This window comes from Talpa europaea, assembly GCF_964194135.1.
Source record: "Talpa europaea genome assembly, chromosome: 14".
In the NCBI taxonomy this organism is placed as follows: Eukaryota; Metazoa; Chordata; class Mammalia; order Eulipotyphla; family Talpidae; genus Talpa; species Talpa europaea.
This window is the reverse complement of record NC_140082.1, coordinates 14,845,431-14,867,635: the sequence shown is the minus strand read 5'-3', so window position 1 is coordinate 14,867,635 and position 22,205 is coordinate 14,845,431. Positions and strand designations below refer to the sequence as shown.

Sequence of the window (22,205 nt, the reverse complement as noted above, 5' to 3'; positions counted from 1 at the left end):
CCTCTCTGGACCTCAGCAGCCGGTGGCTCAGCAAGATCCAGGGTGCCCTTGGGTGAAGGACAGAGTAGCTGCAGTGCCCTGCAAAAAGCCCAGGACAGACTTAAAAGCCACAGGAAAATAAGCAGGAGAAACAGGGAGGTTAATTGCCCCTTGAGTGGAATCTGATTTAAGTGTGTCTGCCCTTTGCCTCAAGAACCATCAGCATTCACCCACTCCCTGGGTAAAGAAACCGAGGCTCAGAGAGATGAACTTGCCCGTCTAGGATAACACAGATAGCAGAGGGCAGACAGTGTCAGACAGAATACAAAGACGGACTTGCCAAACTCTGGGGCTTAAAGAGGCTAAGACACAACCAGGGACTAAGGTTTGTCTAAAATTGGTGGGAGCCCAGAGAAAGAACAACTCAGTCTGGAAGGCCCCCTGAAAATTGAACACCTAACCAGGGCCCAGGGATGAGTCCGATGAGATCTCCCTTCTGTGAGTTCAAGTCCTTTATCGAAGAAAAACAGTACAGACCCTGCCTGTCCTGCTCCCGCCCGTGTGAGCAGTGGTGGCACAGGGCACAATGGCTGATTACCGATGCTAATCCTTCCCTATCTGGGTGGAAAGAGGTAGTTCTAGAGGCGCTGGTCCTAAACCCCAAGGGCCCCTGGGCTCAGCCCAGGCACTGACTCTCGTACCCCACTCGTGGCTGGGTCCGGGTCTGCCCTTTCGCAGCCCTTCCCATGGACAAGGCCCATCCTTCCACACAGATGCTCAGTGCCACCATGCCCGGCCCAGGCATCGGACTCCCGGGCCCCAGATACTCACTACCAGCAATGAACAGTATTTACTGAGCACTTTGATGGGTCCAGCAGCAGCCAGCCCCTTTCAGGGAGCAGCAGACTCCCAACACTTGCTCTGAGCGCCCTTTACCCCAAATTCCTGACTGGGATCCCCAGAAGCACACACCCATAAAATACCAAAGGCTAACAATCACAGGGAGAGTCCTGAACGCTCTGAGACATGGATCCAGGCACCGGGTGGAGCTTTAGGGCTGAGTTATTTTGTAGGCAAAATAGGAAGGGATGCGCTGTCACTAAATAGCAAGGATAATTCTCCATTAGTGTGGACTCTGGACGAAACAGTCTTGTCTCAGACTTCCCCTGTATCACATTCCTTCACATTCCTCTAGGCAAACATTTATTATCACCTCTACTTTATAGTGGAAAATCTGAAGCAAAGTTTGCCCAGCATAGGGGCAACGATGGCAGAACCTGTGCCTCCAGCCATGCCAGAAGGGTCTCCACCACCGAAAAAATTGTAATTATAAAAGCCTCCTCCCACAGTCTCTATTCTTAAAACTTTGACAAAAGCCTCCTGGCAGGTTTTCAGCCTCTCCATCCATGGAGGGGTCTCTGGGGAAGCGCATTTTGTTTTTTCACATATCATTAGATTGGTCTTTTTATGACCACAGTGAGTTTGAAATGGATCTCTCCCATCGGTGTTCATGGAACCCAGCACTGGGGTCAACATGGCCAAAGCACAGAGCTTGGGGTTCACAGTCCCTGGAAGGGCTGGAGGATGGAGACACAGGCAGCCGCAGGTGCTGCGAGGGAGGCCCCCTCGGCAGCCTCGCAGGAGCGTGGAGAAAACATCTGATCGGGAGGCTTCCTGGGTGGGGAGCTGTTTGTGTTCCGGACACAGTTCTCTTTTCTCCCTGCTGGACTACATTTCCCACCCTCCTTTGTAGTCCAGTATCCTCATGTGACTGAATTCTGCTCAGTGGAATGTGAGCAGAACCAACTCTGAGGAGGTCAAGTGAGCTGACCACTGTGGTCTTTTCCCCCTATCTGTGAAATGAATGGGGCAGTCTCCAGGGAGCTGGTGGTGGGCGGGACCGTGATGTGGGAGGAGCCTGGGTCTGGGCATCACTGTCAACCACACATCTGATTGGATTTCATGAAAAGGACAACAAATTTGATGGCAACTATTACAGTTCTTAAAAGCACATGTTCAGACCCAGCCATTCTACCTGTGGAAATTTGTTCGGGAAGAAGGTAATCTAGCAAGAGATCTGAGATTAGGCACAAAGATGTTACTGGGATTTATTTAGGAAAGGGGAAAGTAAAAACAACCTAAATCAGCCGACAAACAGGCATGATTAATAGCATTTGACATTCACCCTTGGAATATATTGTATGTATTCATTAAAATGATGTCCTCAATACATACTGAATACACATACACATATATATGAGTGTATATTATATACACACACTATAAATACATGTACTTTCTATAGTAATAGAAATAGTATTACTATAGAAAAAAATAAAATAAGTTATTCCCACTTGGAAAAACTGAAGTCTGGCTGGAGGAGGAGAAAGTGGCTAGCCTGAGTCAGGCCCCACCTTGCTGTGTGACCATGGCAGGCATACTGCCCTTTCTGAACCTCAATGGCCTACATAGATAAGAGACAGCAGGGGCTAGGGCCTGAGAAGCTAGGAACAGTGGGCTACACAGTGGAAGGTGCAAATGGGACGAGTTGACCCTCTAGCAGTGCTGGGGAAGTGATATGCAGGGGATCTAGAAGTTTCCTCACTGTGGAAGAGAGGTGCTGGAGTAGAGCTGAGGGAGGATCCCCAGAGTGGCAATTCAGTTGGACCCCAACTTGCTGGCATGCAGGACCACCTCCACACTGTCAGCCCTGACATTGCTCCTGCTGCCAGCTGGGTATCAGGCCTGGCAGCTGACTGAGAAGAGGGCAAGTTTCATTTGATGATTCAGAATGCATATCTTTCCCCCTTTGAGATTCACTAAACTGAAAGCTTTGGCTTCTTTTAAAAAATAAAACTGTGTTGATATATCATTTGTTTATATACTATATAATTTGGGGAGTACAGCTTCACACCTCAATACCTCGATATGTATATCTGCTTCAATCACCCACCACCAAAGTCCTAGCACCATCACTCAACCATGTTGGTGCCGTCTATCCCAGAGAGCATTTTTTGACCTTGCAGGGTTACAGATCTCTACTGTTTCAAAGGGCAACCCCAACTGTGACCTCAACCGATGCTCCCAGTGTCATCTGCTAACCCACGTGACAGGTGGAGAAACTGAGGCTCAGAAACTTGTGGAGGGGCTAAACTACAAAGCAGACTGAGGAGCAAGCCCATAGCTCTTCCTGCACTGCCTTGTCTGAGCAACATCACCTCTCTTCCTACATCACCTCAGAGTAGTGCTGAGGAGTGGCAAAAGAATGGATTACCACCAAGAAGTCAGTCACTTCTTCATTGGCTCCAAAATTACCAAGAATCCCCAGAGTAAGTGGGAGTTGGTAATGTCATTCTCTGTAACTTCTAGCATGACTAAAAGGTCATGCTATCTACTTTATAGGAATGTCATGCACTTGTGTGCATAAAAAGATGTAACAATATAAAGGTTTTTAAAAGGTGCTGAGCACTTGCTTTGCACCATGGCCTGGATAAACCCACCCACCTCTCTACTTTTTTTCTGGAGTCTTAGATGCTCTGGCTATAAATCTAGCTAGGCAGTGACTTTCCCTCTCTGAGATTCAGTTTCCTAAAAAAAAATAAAAAGGCTGCTGTGATATTGTGACCCCCTCACAGGCTGACAGTGAGGATCAAATGGGATGCAGCACGCTGAACCCTCGGATTATTATCACGACCCTCTAGACCTCTAGATCCACCTGGCAGGGAAGCAGACCTGCCCATGCTCCAGACCCAAGACTTCAGATCTGGGGTAACTCTGGCAAGCTCAGGAAGGACTCGTCTAGGGTCCCATGCCAAGTCAGGGCACCGCTGGGACTAGATCTGAGGGTGCCCAAATCTCAGCTTGTCTTTGCCCTGGAATGGACATGTAGGAAAGAAGGTATCCTCTGTGCCCCCAATTCCTCCCAACCATCACTCCGCACTTGATGCTTCTACTGGTCCTTAGCCTGTTGACCCACCCCCACGGGCACCTCTGCTCCATCCAGCCCTGCCCTATCTGGAGTAGGATAGGGCTCATAAAAGGGGCTGGCCATAATCTTTATCGAATAAAAGCAAAGCAAGAATTCTCCCCAAACACACTGCCAAAGGGGAATTCCTGCCCAGGTTAATCATTGCCTCTTTCACTAGGCTGGCATGCTAGGTCCCTTGGAGCCCAGAGGGAGGGACTGCAGGGGACACACTCCTCTCTTCCTGGGCACAAGAGGGCATCCGGCCCATGCTTTCAACATACGGCCCATGCCCATCGGATAAGGGGATGCACTGGAAGCAGGACTTTTTGTCCACAGGGAGTTTCCTTCTCACTGTCTCAGTGAAGAGCAGCGAGTGGACTTGGCAGCTGGGAACAGGGCTCCGTTGTGCCCGCTCCCAGGGTAACAGCCTGCCCACCCCCCTGAGTGTCAGGCAGAGCTGGGAGCTAGGGAGGCAAGGGGGAGGGGTCCTGAATAGGGGGTTTGGGGCAGTCCAGGCAGATCCAAGAGACTAGGACCCCAGAGGGGCAGAGAGGTTTGGGCAGGGCTGCGGCCCTGAGATTTGGGGCCAGGGCAAGATTCCTAAGATGTGGAGTCAACACAGCCACCTCTGAACTATGTGACCTTGGGCAAGTCATTAAATCTCCCTGAGCCTGTTTTTCCCTCCAGAGAATGAGGATAGTGGCATTGCCTCCTTCACACGGCAAGGTACTGGGCGGCAGCTTAGGGAAGGCCTGTCCCTCTCGGAGCCTCAGGTCACCCCCACAGTAAAGGAAGAGACTGGGTTCTCCAAAGTGGGCAGTCCTGAGGATTTTCATGGCATCTGTCACCTCAGCAGCCCAGGCATGAGGTGTCAGGCCTGGCGGCTGTCTCCCTCCCTCCTGCCTTTCCTCAGAGTGAGTGACAGCAGCCAGATTGTGCTGTCACCTCTTCTTCTCCAGGGAAGGTGGTCCTCATTGGGAAGGGACTACAGTCGTGCCCCCTGCTGTTACCCAAGAGCTAGCCTGGCCCGGAGGGGACCGTCCACTCTGGACTCCCTTCTTGGGCACTGTCTCAGGAACCGGAAGCTTGGATTTCCTAAGACCCCTCCTGAAGGCCAGCATTCGCCCACTCCCACAAGCCTCTCCATGTCTCCTGTGAGGAACAGCACAGGGCCTTCCCCAAACAGAAGGGATCTGTCCCTTGCCCTGGCCCCTGGCCCCTGCTGATGGCCCCTCTGGAGAGAGCTGGTAGGGAAAGAACCTGCTCTTTCCCCCACTCTCCCGGGGCTCAGCCACAGCGTCCAACATTAATGATTAATGGACTCCGAGCCCCAGCCCAGCTCCAGCCCCACCCACCCCGCTTTCTGGGACTGGGGAAACCCTGGACCAGGGCCACGGGAAGAAACCAAAGAGGGGGGGCACCAACCTGCGCCCTTCCTGACCCCAGCTTGGCTGCCCTTTGGCAGCTGGCAGGGGCCACCGGACCCTGGAGCTGCGGCATAAAGCTCGGTGTAGACGGCGCACACGCTCAGCAGAGTCTGACTCGGCGCAGCCCCAGCCGGGGGTGGGGATGGAGCGGGGCGGGGTGCGCGGAGGCCTCAGGGGGTGGACTGAGGTGAGGCGCAAGCTGGGAGCGCGCCGGACCCCCAGAGGTTACCTTGTTCTCGTTGACCTCCGGCTTGGCGTGGCTGGCTCGGCCCCCGGCCGCGCCGCCGGGGCGCTCACTGGGCGGCGGGGCGCACCCGCCCGGGCCCCCCACTCCGCCGGGCCTGGACCATGCCTCCGCCCCCGCCGCCGCCGCGCCCGCTCCGGGCCAGGTGCGGCCGCCAGCCTGGCCCGGCCCCTGGAGCCCCGGCCAATGGGTGCCCCGGCCCCCGGCCCCCTCGGGCCCCCTCCCAGCCCCTCCGCGGCAGCCGGGGACGCACAGAAGCCGCATTCAGGGCGCAGGGGCGCAGCGCCGCGCCCCCGCCGGCGGCCCAACAAGGCGCGTTTGTTTCGGAAGCGCCAACGGGGCCATTGTCCTGTCGCCGGACCCTGAAGCCAGGCAGAGCTTCCAGCCCCGAGGAGATTCAAGGGTGCCTGGGAAACGGGGGAGCATGGGGGTGGGGAGAGGACTGGCAGTTCTGAGGAAATGGAGGCGGAGGCTAGTCTAACTTTTACTGAGGGTTCTGTAGCCCCGAGGGCTTCATGGGAGGTAAGGGCCCCTGCGCAGGTCAGCAAGCTGGGTACACACGTTTTTATCAACCGAAATGCGGATGGGTGAGAGGGGCAGGGACAGAATCCGCAAGGGAAGCTCACTCTGAGTACCACGCAAGCAGTCATTGCACCCCCAGGCCTCAGCTGATTTCACCTCCCCAGGGCGCCCATCAGGGCTGAGTGCAGTACCGAAGAGGCGGATACCTTATCCCAGAGCCACCTCTAGTCCCAGCTAGGCATCCCTCCTTCTCCACGGAGGAGCAGCCAGAGGGGGGATAATGCCCCAGTAGCTGGGAGTGCTCAGCAACTGCTGTGGGCAGGATAGAAGCAACTGGTCACCTGGGGTGGCATGGGCCAGTAGGGCAGCCCCACTGTCCTGCCACTATTGGGCAACTCTGGAATGAGGAAAATTCCACATCAGCAGGGTTGCCAGGAAGTTTTCCATATATGATAAGCCTGTTCCCCAGCCTTGCCCTGGCACCCCTCCTGCCACAGCCCTAGGATGCACATGCACCCAGCAGGCCTGAGTCATTCCCCAGGGCTGTGACTTCAGCTCCAGAGGCCCTGACCCTCTCTCCCTGCCTGTTAGTACCCAGGCCCCCACCCTGCCCATCCTCCTGCCGTCAACACACCAGAGTGGGTATGAAGCAGACTCATCTCCTACCACCCACACCCACAGCATGGCCCAGCAGACAGGGTCTCAGCTCCATTGGCCAAAGACTGGCCAAGCTCCTGCCTCACCCCTGCATAGGTGCAGTTTGGGCCTGCAGCCACTGCCCCCAAATTCTTCTACCAAACCTGGAAGTGAAGAGAGGCAGAGGCCAAAGGCCCCCAGGTGCCTAGATTCAAGGAAGGGCCCCTGCTCTGGACTGTGCTCTAAGTGCTATTCAGAACTCTCTGCTTGATCTAGGAAGGGCTGAGGAACCATTCCAAGCCTAGGATTCTGGCCCTAGCCAACTGAGGCAGTGGCAGTCCCTGGCGAGGGTGTGGCCCTGGGGCTCAGTAAGGGCACAGCCAAGGTCAGGTGGTAAGGGCTGTAAGTTGGGCTACTGGCAATGCCCATACAGGGGGCTACTTGGCAGTTCTGCCCATAAACACAAAAGGTGAAGCAAGGTATACTCAAAAGGCCCCGCAGATCCTTCAGGCACTGGCTTGTGTTTTCTGGGCTGAAGTGATGATAATCACAGGTGGTGTTAACTGAGCACTTACTAACCCTACTGAGTGTGCATACTGTATCACCAAACCCCCTCTATATCCCTCAGAGGGTGGCCTCAGGATTTCTACTCCTAGTTTATACACCAGGGAGCATGTTCAAGAGGAAATGTACCCGGGCTAGGATATGGACCACTGGCAGACTGACTTACTGACTTTGGAGCCCAAGTGCAGAACCTCTGCGCTGACCTTATGGTATCCTTCAACCCAAAGGGATCCTGGGACACCCAGAGGGCTGTCAGCAGTGACCAGGTTCCTTCTGGGAAATGTCTGGGCTGACCCCGGCTGGGGGACAGGGCACAAGGTGGTCATTCTCCAACTCCAGGAAAGCTCACAAATACAGAATTCAGTTGGCTGCAAAACTCCAGCCGTTTAATAACATGTTCCTCTCACCTTCGCCCCATCTCAGCACTGGGACAATCATGGGTTCAAACGTGTGTGCTGGCGGGAGGGAGTGCAGCCAGTGAGGGGCTGGCTGGGTCCCTGGCCCCCAATGTCACTGACTCCAAGGAGCACAGACGCTGCTGCCTTATGCCACCAGCAAGGAGTTCCATCCAAGAAAGGCCAGATCCACCCACAGGCCTAACAAGAGAGCATGAGGAGGCGAGGGCTGGCAGCAGGAGGAGGATGAAAAGAGGAGAGACTGGTCTGTCACCAAGCTTAGGTCTTTTGGCCTGTCTGTGCCAAGTCCAGCTGCTGGTAGCTGGCCGCGGCCCATCAAGAGTGCCAGCACTCACACTGGTCTTGCCTTCTTGGCCTTCTTCTCAGACTTCACAGCCTCATCGTGGGCTTTCCGCTTCTCCGCCAGTTTGTTGGCCTGTGAATAAAAAGTGGGGAGCAAATGGTGATGGTGGGGAGGAGGGCTGGAAAGGGAATTCCTCCCCTTCTACTTGAGGCCATTTCTTTCTTTCTTTTTTTTTTTTTTGTGGGACCCTCGCTGGCGGCCAGGGAACAAACCGGCGCTGCAGAGGCTGCGGGCAGCCTCGCAGCCCAGAGCTCAACTGCTGCGCCACCAGGGGAGGCCCTTGAGGCCATTTCTTAAAAACAGGGCTTCCAGAAAAGTTAATGGGCAACTTACCATGGGGAAAAACAGATTCACCTGAACAACGTCAGGTGAGGAAACATGCCTTCCCCTTACCTTTACAACTCTATTTCTGGGCCCACAGCAAGTTAAGAGGATCCCAGGTGCTCAGACCTGGAAGCAACTGCCTTATTTATCCCTCCACTTAGGACCGCTGGGTGCCATTCAAACCTTCACCAGGAGCTGCCAAGCAGGCGTCAACCTGAAACAATCTTTCCCCAGGGGCCATTTAGCAAAATCTATTATATAATAGGCAGGTCTCTCACCCGGCAATTACACGCCTAAGGATTTGTCCTGAGAGATATCTGGAAGGTAGGCAGGGAAGTGCGCAAGGGTGTTTTCAAAGGAAGACAAAAGTGGAAACCAATCTAATACCATCGCAGGCACCAGACCAGGGTCTGTATGAGTTCATGGAGAGTTCAGTCCATGGTTAAAAAAAAAATACACTGCAGATCAATCTATACACAGCATGACACCACCACCAATTTTGTGTTATTACAGGCACCAAAGAAACCAGGGGTCTGTTACTAAGGCCCGTAGGGTAGGGCTGAGAGCCACTTCAGCACCATCTGTTAGAGTTCTGGTGCACCAAACTTTTTTGATTTTTTTTTTTTTTGCAATAGCAAACATGGCTTCCTGAATGAGAAAGAACAAAAAGGAGAAGCCTTTAACCCAACATCCTAGCAGCCCCTCCTGCTTGATGGACTTCTATGGAGCAGGCCTTCATAAAAGTAGGCCCTGAGTCTGATGTTTTCTCTCCCCAGGCCCCGGCAACTTAGAAACAGCAGGTGTAAGAAGGAGACTAAAGCCCTGAAGAAAGTCTGGGCGCAGCCCCCCAGAGCAGGGCCAGCTGGCAATGAAGTTCGCCTGGGCGGCCACATATGGTAGCCATGCCTGGAGTCTCAGGCGGGCAGCGGGGACGCACCTCTCGGATTTTGCGCCTCTTGCCGAACATGATCTTGTTGTAAAGGTACTTCTCCCGCTTCTTCATCATCATGATGGCGAGGCGCTTGGCCTCGCTCTCCTCCTCCTGGGCCAGTCGCTGCTTGTCCTCCAGCTTCACAGTGCCCGCCATCACCCTGGGCTTCTGGGGGACACAGAGCACACGCTTCTGGATACAGAGCCACCCGCAGCCCCTGGCTCCTGCCCTTCAAGAGCAGGCATGGCTCAAAGTGGCCAGTGGACGGACCTGCTTCCAGGCTACACCCCCATGCAGTCCCCAGTACCTTCCCCTCCATCCTCTGCTCCTCCAGAGCTGTCAGCTGGGCCTCTTCCTCCTTTTCTGAACCAGCCTCCACATCTTCCTCTTCTTCTTCACCTTCATCACCATCACTTTCATTGTCTTCCTCCTCATCCTCCTCTTCCGATTCATCCAAATTTCCTATGAACAGCCAGTGACTTCTGTAGGTCCTGGGAGCCTGCTCCTCCCCTTGCAGGTGAGACCTGGCCCCAGTGCCCTCCACCGGTCAAGGGGACACTCCAAAGGCCACGTAGGCCATTCCAACCGAATCCCTTCAGGTACCTTCCCCATAGCCCCAGCTGCCTTCAGAGAAGACTCCAGGCCTCCCATTCCTGAGCACTGCTCCCTCCTTTGTAAATGTCAATGACAAATTTCAGACCATTCTGCTCACTTACTCTGAACATCAAGTGACCTGAAGGCAGGACACATGTTACCTTCTCCTGAGCATAACTCCAAAAATGTCTAAAGGACTCTGTGCCCCTGCTGCCCTGTTCTCCAGAGCCTGCCACCTATGAGGCCAAGAAGGTTAACAGGCAGCTGAGGCCCAGAGGACCAAAGTTAGTTCGATGGAGCTTGCCTATCTGGCCACCCAGCCGGGTCCCTTCCCACTCACCTGGGTGCTCTCCCCGCTGCAGGGCCAACAACTTCAGCTTCTCAGGGGGGATGTAATCGCCTTCCTTCTCTGACACGAAGGGCGAGAGGTGTGGGGGCAGCTGTACCCCAGGGAAGTAGTCTGCCACGGGGAGAAGGAGCCTGGCATTCACGGAATCAAACACCCACTGGGGCTGTAGGTAGTACCTGATGCAGAATGGTGGCAGAGAAGGTCACGGGGCCTTGAGACATACCTCTCTCTGAACCCCAAAACCCAAACAGAAAGAAGACGCAAGCCTCACCACCCTACCTGCCAATGACAGGGGTCTGCTGCCCAGGCCGGTCGACAATCTGGTGGGTGATACAGGTGTCTGTAACATCGTAAGTGGCTCCAATACACACGGACTTGTCCCAAGACACCTCTCCCCCAAAACTCCTACAGACATAGAGAGGACCCACGAGAGCATTCAGGCATGCGATGCCTACCCTGGGACGGGGCTGCCCCACAAGCTCACTCTCCCAGGACACGACTGCCATCTCCCCATCCCAGGATCTCCTGCCCTAAGCTGGTGAGGTCACAGCAGCTGCCCTGCAATGACTTGGGCCCGCTGAGCATCCCCACACACCCCTTTGTTGAATCCTCGCCGCAGCGCTAATAGAGGACACTGACACCATCCCAATGTGAGCAGCAGTGCCCGTGTGTGAAGGAGCCGGTGCTGTTGCCTCCCTACCTGATGATGAAAGCTAGGGCCTCCCGGGGCACCTCACGGTTCAGAAAGAACTTCAGGCCCTCAAAGAGCTTCTTGTGCTTCTCCTGTGCCTCCAGCTCCTTCTTATGTTCCTCCTCCTGCGCCGCCATCTCCTGTGGTGAAAGGGGCGAGGCCTTGCACAGTCAGGCCCACCACCCACAACCCCACTGGAGGGCCAGGGGTGGACTTTCTCCCCAGTTTCCTCCTAGATCTCTGTTCCAAGACCATCCTGCCCGCCTCCCTTTGAAGGGAGCCAGTCCTCACCCCGTCAGCGGGAAATTCATCCACTTGGGCCTCCTCCTCCTCCGCAGGCACCACCACGCGGGCCAGGCTGGCACTAAGGGCTGCCAGTTTCTACAGAGAGAAGCAGGGTTGCAGGGCTGCTCGTGCAGGTGGGGCCTTGGCCAGGGTGTGGCCAAGTCAGGGAGGGATAGTGGCGACAGTTCTGGGACATCAATCCCTTTGGGTTCTGACAGTATGTCCCAAGGTTACCTATCTAGCAACCCCCAGCCCCACCCCTGGGCCAAGGACCACCCCTCTGGGGGATGCAGGGTTGATGCTCTAGAAGCCTCTCTCACCTCCATAGAGCTCTCAGAGTCCAAAGCATAGGCGTCCTCACCGACCTTCGCCTCTGTGGGGGCCTGACTCTCAAGCTGGGAGGCAAGGAGAGGTCAGAGGAAGTGGATGCCCAGCCCTCACCTCCATGTAGGGAGAGAAAGCTGTGGCCCCTGAACTGTTAGAAGGCACTGGGCTGGGCGGGGGCCCTACCTTGGGCGGGTAGTGCAGGTTGAGCGACTGGTAGAGGCGGAAGTTGACAAAACCCAGCAGCGTGGTGTAAAACTCGGTGAAGGTGGCCATGACCCTGTAGTCTACATCTGTCGGGTGCTGGGGGCACAGGAGGCACATCAGTAGTGTGGACACAGGCACGGGAACAAAGGAGGCACTGACAACCCAAATAGCAGGGGGTGGTGGCGTGCCCGAGGACTGTGAGCTTCTACAGGGTGGCCCTGCCTTCGGAGCTGTGACCCATGGGAAGGGGCTGCATGGCGTGTCTCTCCCAGGAGCACTCTGGGCATGATTGAGGGGCGGGTCCCTAGGGTCAGAGACATCCTGGAGGCCTGAGCCAGATCCCCACGCCACAGAGGGGGAGCTGGGAGTGAGAAAAAGGAAGCATAAGTGCCTGTCAGGCTGTTCCCAGGACAGGCTGGCCCCACTCTGCCACCTGCCTCACTCGCCCCCTCATCTTGCAAGTCAGGCTTTCATCATGGCAGAGGCCACCATCCCAACCAGGCTGGTCACAGCTGATGCCTTTTCCCCATCCACACCACAGTCCTCATTTAACGTCTGCCGGGAGCTAGCCCATGAGCCCCTGGGGACAGCACTCCCAGGGCTCCGTCCACCGCAAGCCCGGCTTGGAGCAGTGGCCCCACGCGGTGTATCTGCCCAGGTGGGAGCAGGGAGCGGACAGCTCTCAGCACCTAAAAGCCCTGGCAGGAATCTTGGGATGGACATTCAGAATTCAGTAGCCCGACTCCACACCCAAGCCAGAGATGAGGCACAACCAGAAGATCCAAAAGAGGCCAGGACAACGCGAGCAATGGCAGAACAGAAAGGCTGCCTGCTTTGGGCAAGAGCACAGAGCTACCCTCATGAGCTGCCTACCCAGCAGGCAGGGGACGTGAAAGGGCCCTTCTTTGCCCTTGAGAAATTGATAGAACAAAATAGGACAAAGAACCAAGAGTCAGATCGAAATGCCTCAACTCCTGAGCAGCACAGCCCTCTACAACCAGCGGGGCCAGTCCAGTGCTGCCGACCACGGGCGCAAACGCGAGGATGTGCCCAGGAATATCGACAAGGGTAATGACCACAACGAGCCGCAGGATCTGCGCCTGGCTGGCCTGTGACTGAGTCACATCTCCAGGCTACTACTGGGCAGTGACTTGGGTTGTAGGGGCACATGGGTCAAAAGGTGTCCCATCTGCCCCCTACTTACACCTCTTCCCTTTCATGAGCATCTGCCAGGGCCCTTGATGGGTCTGGTGAGCATCCGGACACTAACCACTCCCCGCTGCGCGGAGCATCCAGCTCCCCAACACCTGCCTGGCTCCTACTGCCAGGAACCCGGTCCTGGCTGCTCCAGGGGAAGGGCTCACGAGGGCCTCAGCCACCACCCAGGACCAGTCGTTGGTGAGAGGAAGTAGCGGCAGTAATCTGGCCAGAGGGAGGAGGAATGAGTGGCCCTTTCCCTGCCCCCCGGGGCCAGCTGCATGGAGCCTGGCCTCCACAGGGCCCCATTCACCACCCGGAGGACACACAAAGACCAGTCTGAGCATCGCGGGGGTGGGACATCAGAGAAAAGGAAGGAGAGGGAGAGCCAGAGAGGACGGAGGGAAGGCAGGAAGGAAGGAGGAGGAGGGAAAGGATGCAGAGGGAAAAAGGAAAGAGCCACAGCCTCTTGGCTGCACCAGGGAGAGGAACAGGGAATGCTGAAGGCCAAGCCCGGCTCTCGCCCACAGACTGCAACATGGCCAGCGCTCTGCAGCCGGTGTGGTTGGGTCCTGCCAGCTGGAGCACGGAAGGCCTCTGGGGCAGTGCCCAGACCCCTGGTTCACCTCGAAGCACCAATAACCTCATCAGCAAGGCCCTCCACCAAAGGTACCTGTTCCCACTCAAAGTTGGGTCAAATGCAGAGCCACAGGAAGGGAGACTCACAGAGACCCTGTGGGGGTCTGGAGGCTAGTGATGCCCCATAAGGAGGTCAAAAAAGGCGTTCTCATCACGGGTCCCTGTCAGAAACCCTCCTACCAAAGATTAGAAAGAAGTGGCGCCAAATGCCAAGTGCTTCTCTTGTGCTCACCCCCCTCCCCCAATCCACCTGCTGCCCCAGCCCTGGGGCTGGAGAGCGCAGAGTTAAGCAAAGCAGCTGGGCCAAGGCGGGGGGGGGGGGGGGGGCCACCAGCAACAAAACAAGATGCGGACCCAGCAGGCCTGAATGCTGGGTTGCGCCTCCAGTCAGCGCGTGGCCCTGGCAGCTACTGTTCGTTCAGCAACAGCACAGGGACACATACTGGCACTTTCGAAGATTCTTTTCCTTAAATCCTTGTGCTCAGGTGAAGAAGGTGCAAGTATATCACTCATGAGGCACAGCAAGACAAAGGAACATGTCGGGGTCACCCAGCCAGGGTACTGTGTGACCCCAGGCTGGCCTGGGAACTCTTCTCTATTCCAGCCTATAGCACATTTCCTCATCCCACCCCAGCCAACACTTAGGAACGCAGCCCACACTGCACCGCGCATATAACCCCCTTGAGTCACGCTCTCATCTCTGCCCAGGACCCAGAGGCGGTACACACCCCTCGGCTCACTCACGTCGTGGGAGAAGGTGTAAGGCGTGATCCACACAATGGGCTGCCCCAGCACCTCGGCCTGGTAGTAAATGCCTTTGATGGACAGGAAGACCTGGGGAGGGGGCAGAAGAGGCAGCACATTGAAGACCAGAGGGGGTTGAGGGGGGAGGAAAAGCCAGGGGGCGCTTCACGTGGCCCCGGGCTCACCTTGCGCAGGGCCCGGGCGGCAATGACATAGTGCATGAACTCCACGGCGAGCCTGCGGCACAGCTGGATGGTCTGCACATGGCACTTTCCAGTCCGCGGGAAGGTGGAGAAGAGGAAGCACATGGAGAGGGCATCGTCCAGGTCCCGCAGGGCATCTATGAATGTGGGGTACCTGCCGGGCCGAGAGCGCAACACTCACTTAGTCCCTGCTCCACGGGCGTGGGTGTGAGGGGTCCCTGACCTCCGTGCCTTGCTGTTAACCACCCCATAGGCCCGACTTCCTAAGCCAGGGGCTGGCAGTGCCAGCTTCCCCCATAGTCCTGGGAGGAACCACTGAACCAAGAATGCCCCTTAGCTCTGAGGAACAAAGAAATCCCAAAGCAGGGTTCTCAAGACACCAACTGCTCGCCAGGGACCCAGCCTCTACCTACTCCCACATAGTGTGGTCAATGACTGTAGAATGAGTCAGTCACTCTAACTTTTTGCTGACGGTAGAAACTTTATCTCAAAGGACTCTAACGGGAATTCCAAGACAAAACGTGGAAAAGGTGAGGCTGCCCTCACCAACCAGGGAGAGGGTGGGGCCTGCCTGTGCTGGGCAGCACTTGTGTCCTCACCCAGGCAGTCAGAGCCGGTTACATCTTGTCCCTCTTCACCCAGAACTCCATCTACTCTGCAGGCAGCAAAAGTGCTAGAATTGGGTCCTTGGTCAGGAAGGCCCAAGACAAGAAACTGCTTCCTGTGATAAATTAGGAAGGCGACCAGACCACACCTGGGCAGATCCACCAGGGAAGGAGGGAGGGAGGCGTCGGTGACGGGACAGGCAACGAGTGTGACACCTGGGCTCCAGTCCCAGCTGGAACCCAGCACACGTCATTATGCCTTGCCCGACCCCTGTGGCTTCTTCTGGAAAATGACACCAGACTGTTGGTTCAAAACTGGGCTCCTGTAGCCTCCCCAGAAGTGCCTGGGGATGAGCAGACAGACCGTCCCCCTCCTTGGCCAGGCCAGGTGTCAGAGACTCTGGCAGCCAAACTGCCTCCCAGGAAGCTCTCTCCTTCAGAAGGGGCTCTGCTTCCAAAAAGGCCTCTCTGAAAGCCACGCAACCAGAAAGGGCAAGGCCCCTGCTGCCCTAGATGGCCTCATTCACAGCAATGAGTCAGGAGGGCCCTGCCAGGTCTTCATTTCAGGCCAAGATGGAAGAAGGGCCCATGGGACCTTTCTTTTCACAGGACAATGGGAGAACCTCCTAGAAGCGGCCCCCTCTGGTGCCACTAAGTTCCTCACTCTCCACCTCACAAACAAACCCACCAACCCCGGGCTCATTTTAGATGCAGCACTGGCCATTTCTGCAATGGCTAAGAAGATGGGGGGGCGATATGTGCCAGGAACACTATAACCACCCTACCACCTCGTATGTGCCAGAATCCAGACACTTGCTGTTTTCATTTGTTCCACACCACAGCTGCGGGTCTCAGGCGGGACAGGAGCTATCCTTATTTCTAGAGAGGAGGACTTGCTTGGTGCAGGAACCATTCTCAGGCTGCCCAGCTCACAGGGCACAGGCCTGAGGTCAGAATGGCTGTGGGCTCCTCCACCAGGACTCTTTCCATGTTAGCCCACAGCTGGCCCAATTCAATAAAGCCAAATCTGTGTAATCTGGAGCCAACAGCCCAGGATTTCTGAACTTTACTGCTACTGACATTCTGGACCACACTGGTCTGTGCATTTTAGGATGTTTAGCAGCATTTCTGGCCTTTGCTCATAAAATACCAGTAGATTCTCCAGCCCTCATTCAAGTCATGAGAACCAGAAATGTCCACAGATATTGCTAAATGCCCCCAAAGTCAGCAAAATCACTCCTAAGAGCCACCGACTTAATAAATGAATTGAGGGGGCTGCTGAGAAGGCTGGGCAAGGAACTGAGTTGTCCAATTGTGTCTTCCAGGTCTGACCATGCACCTTATGTTCTGCCCCCAGAACTTTGGCTCTCTCACACCATAGGGCCTTTCCACTTGCTGTCTGCGCTATGTGAACCATGTTTCCATGGCCAGCTCAACCATCTTCCCGCAGAGAAACCTCCTCTGACAAGCCGTAACTAGCATAAGTCCCCCAGTTCCCTTCACACAGCTAACAGTCCTCATGGCACTCACTTTGACTTGCAATCATTATAACAATTTTTCTGTTTGCTTTTCGGTCTGCTTCCTCCAAAAGGATGCCAGCACTCTGATGCCAGGGGCTTAGTCCCCCCCAGTACTAGGACTGAGCCCCAACGCACCGTTCCTTGACGATGTGATCAAGCTTGTAGTTGGGCTTGTTGTCCTTCAGACGTTCCACAGTGTTCCACTCGCTCTTCCCATAGGCCTTCCGCAGCTTCCTGACAAACACCTGGAGGAGAGGAGACCACTGACACTGGGGCCAAGTGCTCCTGCACGTCCTCTTCCACGGAGGAGGGCTCACAGGGTGGGAGGACTCCGAAGGTCTCCCAAAGCTGACCACAGCTGTCTGCTAGTGCCACCTGCCCCTTCAGTTCAGGTCTTGCATGCAACCCACGCTTAGGAGCACCAAGACTGACCCAGACTGATGAGCAGAGCCAGTTGGCCACACACTCATGAAGGATGGACAGGGACAGCCACTCACATGTGCTGACTCCATACACTTACACAAAAGCTAACATTCCCAGCCCTACTTTCCAACTAAGAAGAGAGGCCAAGTGACCTGCCAGTGAAGCAGACCAGGGCCTGGTGGGAGGACCTTTTCCCCCAACGCCAGTCATGAGTCCATGTGTGGGGCAGGGCCACATAGAAAAATGCAGCTGAGGCCAGTAGCAGGCCCAGAGGGTCCTCCACACCAGCAACTTCTTCCCTCTGGATACTTCTGGCCCACTCTCAGTGCTCTTCAGAGGCTCAGAGCCTCTGGTGGGCTCATGAACAGCAGCTCGGAGTAGCTATTTCCCACAGGGAGCCCACTTCCAAGATAGCAAACTCCAGCTGCAAAACCCAGGAGCAAACAGGGCCAGTCACCCACCTCAGTGGACAAGAGGGCCCGCAGCAGATGCTGGCCAGTCTCCTGTGGCCACTAGGTGGCACCCCTTCCCTCCCAGCCAGGTCCTATCTGCTTTCAGTTATTTGCATTTGGTATTAATAGGTTTCGTCCCCTCTGGTATTTAAGCATTTAATGCCATCTATTTGTGGAATGAAAAGCTTGGTTGCCTGGAAGCAATTCCAGGAGAAATCTGAATAGGAATGGTTTCCTTGGGTAATGAATGCAGCAGATAGCCTCTGAAATAGTGCCATCCTCACCCATAGGTGAAGAACTAGGGCAAAAGTACCACAGGTAAGAATTCATTTGCCAGGGCCTCCCTGGTGGTGCAGGCGATTGAGCACAGCGCTGTGAAGCTGTCCACAACCTCTGCAGTGCCGGTTTGATCCCCGCCAGTCACGAGATGCCCACATGGCGAGGCAGACCTCTCCTGTCTCGCCCGCTGTGCCCCTCAGCAGCTTATTTCGCCAGTCTGCCTGTACTGTTCCCCGCTCTGTCTCTGGTGAATCCTTTCACCTTCCTGCACATCGCACATCTGGCCTGTACCTGGTTCTTGTAAAATAAATCTTTAAAAATAAAAAAAGAATTCATTTGCCAGGTGCTGTGCAAATGATCCCCACACTTTCTTAACTGTAATCTCAGTTCATTCTCACAACATTCCTTAGAAGGAAAATGGCCTCCCCATTGTACAGGCTTGCTCAGAGTTTAAGCAACCTGCCCCAGGTCACAGGTAGTGGATCGAAGAGCTATGGTGGGTGAGGCAGACCCTAGAGCCCAGGCCTCACCTTGTATTCACGGAACTTGTTAACGATGGGCTCATGGAGGAGGAACTTGATGTCTTTGATAAGATAAAAAGTCCGAGCTGCTGTGGAACCTTTGTTAACCTTCTTCTTGTGTTTGGGTTCGTGGGGATAGATGCCCTTCAGGATACACAGCCGCCTGGAAGACAAAGGCCATTCCTTCTGTCAGTAAAAGTTCCGGGCACCAGTCACACCAGACCTGGAAAACAGCAGTGAGCAGGGAATGCAGCCTTTGGAGCTCAGAGCCTAGTGCAGGAGCCCGACAATCCGAGTTCCTGATAACCCACTACTGCAAGTTGCAGGGATAGGCTGCAGGCACTCCTTATAGCTGGGGGGGGGGGGGGGGTTGTCAAGAAGGCCTTGCTGAGCAGTCACCATTTCAGCTACATATAAGGTAGAGGGAAGAGGATTCTGAGATACAAAGGCTGTAAGGGTGGAAAGTGGTGGGCATGCTTGAAGGACTACAGCAGGACCCACATTTCATGGAGGCATCTGGTTGTGACTTCACAAGGAACTGAGAACCCCTGGCTGCAGGATCAGGGGTCTCTTCTACCAGAGAGGAGGGGAAGAGATGATAGATCCCAGACAGAGCCCAGCAGTGCCAGTGGGCTATTCTGCCGGCTCAGGGTGCCATGACAAAGTCTGTTTCCCCACAGACAGCAGCTGGTAAAGCATAGCTCATTAAAGCAAGGTGGGGGGCAGGAGAGGGGGAAGGGGAAGGTAAGAAAACCAGAATACCAGACAGTGTTTGTGACAGCACAGGTAAGACAGGGATGTGGCTGAGTTTTCACTATGTAATGGACTGCTGGCACCCCAATCCACTCTCCAGCCTCACCTGAAGTCGGCCAGGCTCAGTTGCAGTTTCTTCCGGGCTTTATTTCGGGTGATGTAGTTGGTGGCAGAGCCTCGTTCATACTTGAGGGGAAAAAAAAAAAAAAAACAACAACAATTCCCCATTAGCAATGACATTAAACTCAGGGCATGCAGCATATTAGAGGCAGTTATCAGTCGGCATAAGTGGTCAAGAGGTTTCTGGGACAGGAAATGCTGTAGGGAGGCAACCCAACCACACAACAAGTTCTCCTACACTCTCCGAGCCACTCTCTGCAGGTGTTCACACACCTGCGAGACTCTGGGGACCGTGAAGCTGCAATGGATCAGGCACAATGCCAAGCACTCAGTACTGACCTAGTACTGGACATTATGATTAGTGATTTCCACACATTATTCACTTAATCCCCACAACTCTGTGAGGTAGATGCGGTTAAAACTCCCATTTCACATGGGTGGAAACAGGCTCCATGAATTAACCTGCCCAGGTGACACAGCTGTAAGAGCTGGGGCTGGAATTCAAACCTAGGTCTGAGTTCAGAGTTTGAATGCCTAATCCACAAAGTTAGCGTTTTTCGCTTTCTTTCATTATAACAGCTCCACCAGCACCGGAGGCTGCTGTAAAGCTTAAGCACTTTTTCATACAGCCCTGTGAAATGTTACCACCACAGATACACTGTAGATCTGTTTATGCTACCTGTTTAGTCATAAGCGACTAATACATAAGTTTTGTCCCACTCCAATACACATGATGATTTTTGCTCCCTTGGGGGTCATGCTGAGAAAGCATGCTCTAAGCCTCTCCCCTTCCTCATTCACTCATTCAACAAACAATACAGAGGTACACTACCATGTTCTAGGCATTATACTAGAAGGTATGTGAGAATAAAGCCCAAAAAAGGCTTGGTCTCTACCTGCCCCTGAGGAGCATACTGTCCTGTGTAATCATCTGGGTCTGTGGTATCAAGCTGCTACCTCACACACACATTTCTGTATCCCTGACAGAGATCAATGCAATGCACCAAGCCCCCTGCAATGCCAACCAAGCCTGTCCTTTTCAAATGAGATCTTCCTCTGGAAAAAGACAATAGGGGTCCCATGGCCAGGGTCAGATATAAACAGATGGACCTGTAGTCTCCTGAGAGGTGTGTTTATGAATAACCCCACAGTCATGAGACACACCTGCTATTCCTTCTGTCCTTCACATATTTATTGACTATTGGGGATCAGGCCCGAGCCAAGTCCTGGATATACAAAAACGAGTTTCAGACTGTCTTGGGAAGTTGAGTCTTCATCACACATACCTCTGTCACCATGCTTATGCAGCGGGATAGAAGGTTTCAACTGGGGTGATTTTATTCCTTGGGTGTGTATCAGAAGGGGTGAGGAATTAGGCATTTTTGGTTGGTGCAAATGGGTAAAGAGGCTGGGGCTGCTGCTAAATATCCTACAATGCCCAGGACTGCTCTGCCCACAGTTATTCATGGGCGTCAAGATGGTTGTGAAAACCACTTTTTAAAAAATACCATGATTCGTTTGCATATCAACATTGGTGCTACAAGGAGAGATCTCCTGTCCCCTTTCTCTGTAGTCCCTAGTTCGCAGCAGACACTTTAATACTTAAGGAAACACTTGAAGTAGCTATTATTTTCCTCACACCCCTCCCCTCAATCTTTTCATGCAACCAAGGTGATTCTCCATACAAGAATGCCTCAAAAAAAAAAAAAAAAAGAACTCCTCAAAACTGATCATGTTACTCTTTCTTCAATACAATGACTGACAGGCTTTGCGTGACTATCCAACCCCAATCTCACCAGAAGACTTTTTTTCCTTTGGATCCTCCCATCCGTCCTTCTGAGACCTTGCACCAAAAAAGCCTTTCCCACCAAAGAGTGTTGGCACTTCGTTCCTCGGCCATACTTGCTCACTAAGCATTTGCCTGTTCCAGAACTTGTCCAAGATCTTCCGATCTTTCATATCTTAGTTTAAATGTATGGCTAAGAGAAACATGAGGCAACACCCGCTAACATTTGTAACCCTTTACATCCTCTATCCTTATTTCTCTTTAGCTTTCTTCACGGCACATTTAACAATCTGTGATAACTTCATTTGGCTATTGATTTCAGTACTAATCCATCTTCCATCACTAAGAAATGAATGCGGAGAAGACAGGGACCCCATGATTGTTTACCTATCCGTCCCAAGTATCGAGACAGGGGATTTGCTCAACCGATGAGGGAATAACAAGTGTTTTAGAGATGATGCAACCGAAGTAATAGTGAACTCTACAAAAAGTTCATCACTCTTTCAGTAAACAGTTCTTAGGAACCTCAACTGTTTCGCAGTCCCGCTCCAAGGAACTGCCCCGATTTCACTGTTACCCGAGCCCATCCTCCGAGCTCTTCCCGCGATGATCCCAGCCGTCCCCGCAGCCACGAGGAGCCAAGCTCCGGGGATCCTGCCCCCCACTTCCAGGGCCCGAGGCCCACAGTGTCTTCGGCTCACCTTCTTTTTCTCCAGGCCCCCCATGTCTCCACGTTGAAGGGTCCACCAGCGCCGCGCGGACACACAGCGCCGCTTCCTCCCGCACGTGTCCGACCGAGGACCCCTGAGGCCCCCACGCCGCCGCTCCGAGCGGGCGTCCTAGGAGGTGCCTGAGTGACTCAGGGGAAGATGGGGTTTTTCCTCCCGAGAGTTACCACTAAATTCCTCTGAAAAATCACGAATACCGTCCTGTAGAGTGATTTCCGTCCTGTGAGATTGTTACACACAGTCTGTTTAAAAAACATGTATGTTCAGGCATCTCTATGAACATCCCCACGACGAACGTCTGACGTCATGCGTTCCGTTGCACCTTGGGATGGAGAGGGGCGGAAGGCAGAGATAGCGCAGTGTCTTCTGGGATGCAGAGGGGAGACGCTCTCAAAGTGCGTGGACTGGCGCATTGTCATGGTAACGGATGCT

General features: G+C 54.2%; 1 protein-coding gene across 2 annotated transcripts; it reads right to left on the bottom strand.

The window, feature by feature from the left end:
* Positions 1–7,746: 7,746 nt before the first annotated feature.
* On the bottom strand, positions 7,747–21,770 carry PES1 (pescadillo ribosomal biogenesis factor 1; the record flags this gene model as incomplete). Of its 2 annotated transcripts, none has more annotated exons than XM_084253395.1 (15): positions 7,747–8,170; positions 9,360–9,521; positions 9,661–9,815; positions 10,288–10,472; positions 10,576–10,701; positions 10,997–11,127; positions 11,279–11,368; positions 11,593–11,667; positions 11,783–11,899; positions 14,384–14,473; positions 14,569–14,740; positions 16,847–16,956; positions 18,396–18,549; positions 19,246–19,325; positions 21,747–21,770. In XM_084253395.1, 15 exons carry the CDS (start codon positions 21,768–21,770, stop codon positions 8,087–8,089), a joined length of 1,755 nt encoding a protein of 584 aa, XP_084109521.1. In that variant the 3' UTR covers positions 7,747–8,086. The 2 variants fall into 2 exon arrangements, with proteins under 2 accessions (XP_084109521.1, XP_084109522.1); XM_084253396.1 differs by having other exon boundaries at positions 10,997–11,112.
* Positions 21,771–22,205: the final 435 nt, after the last annotated feature.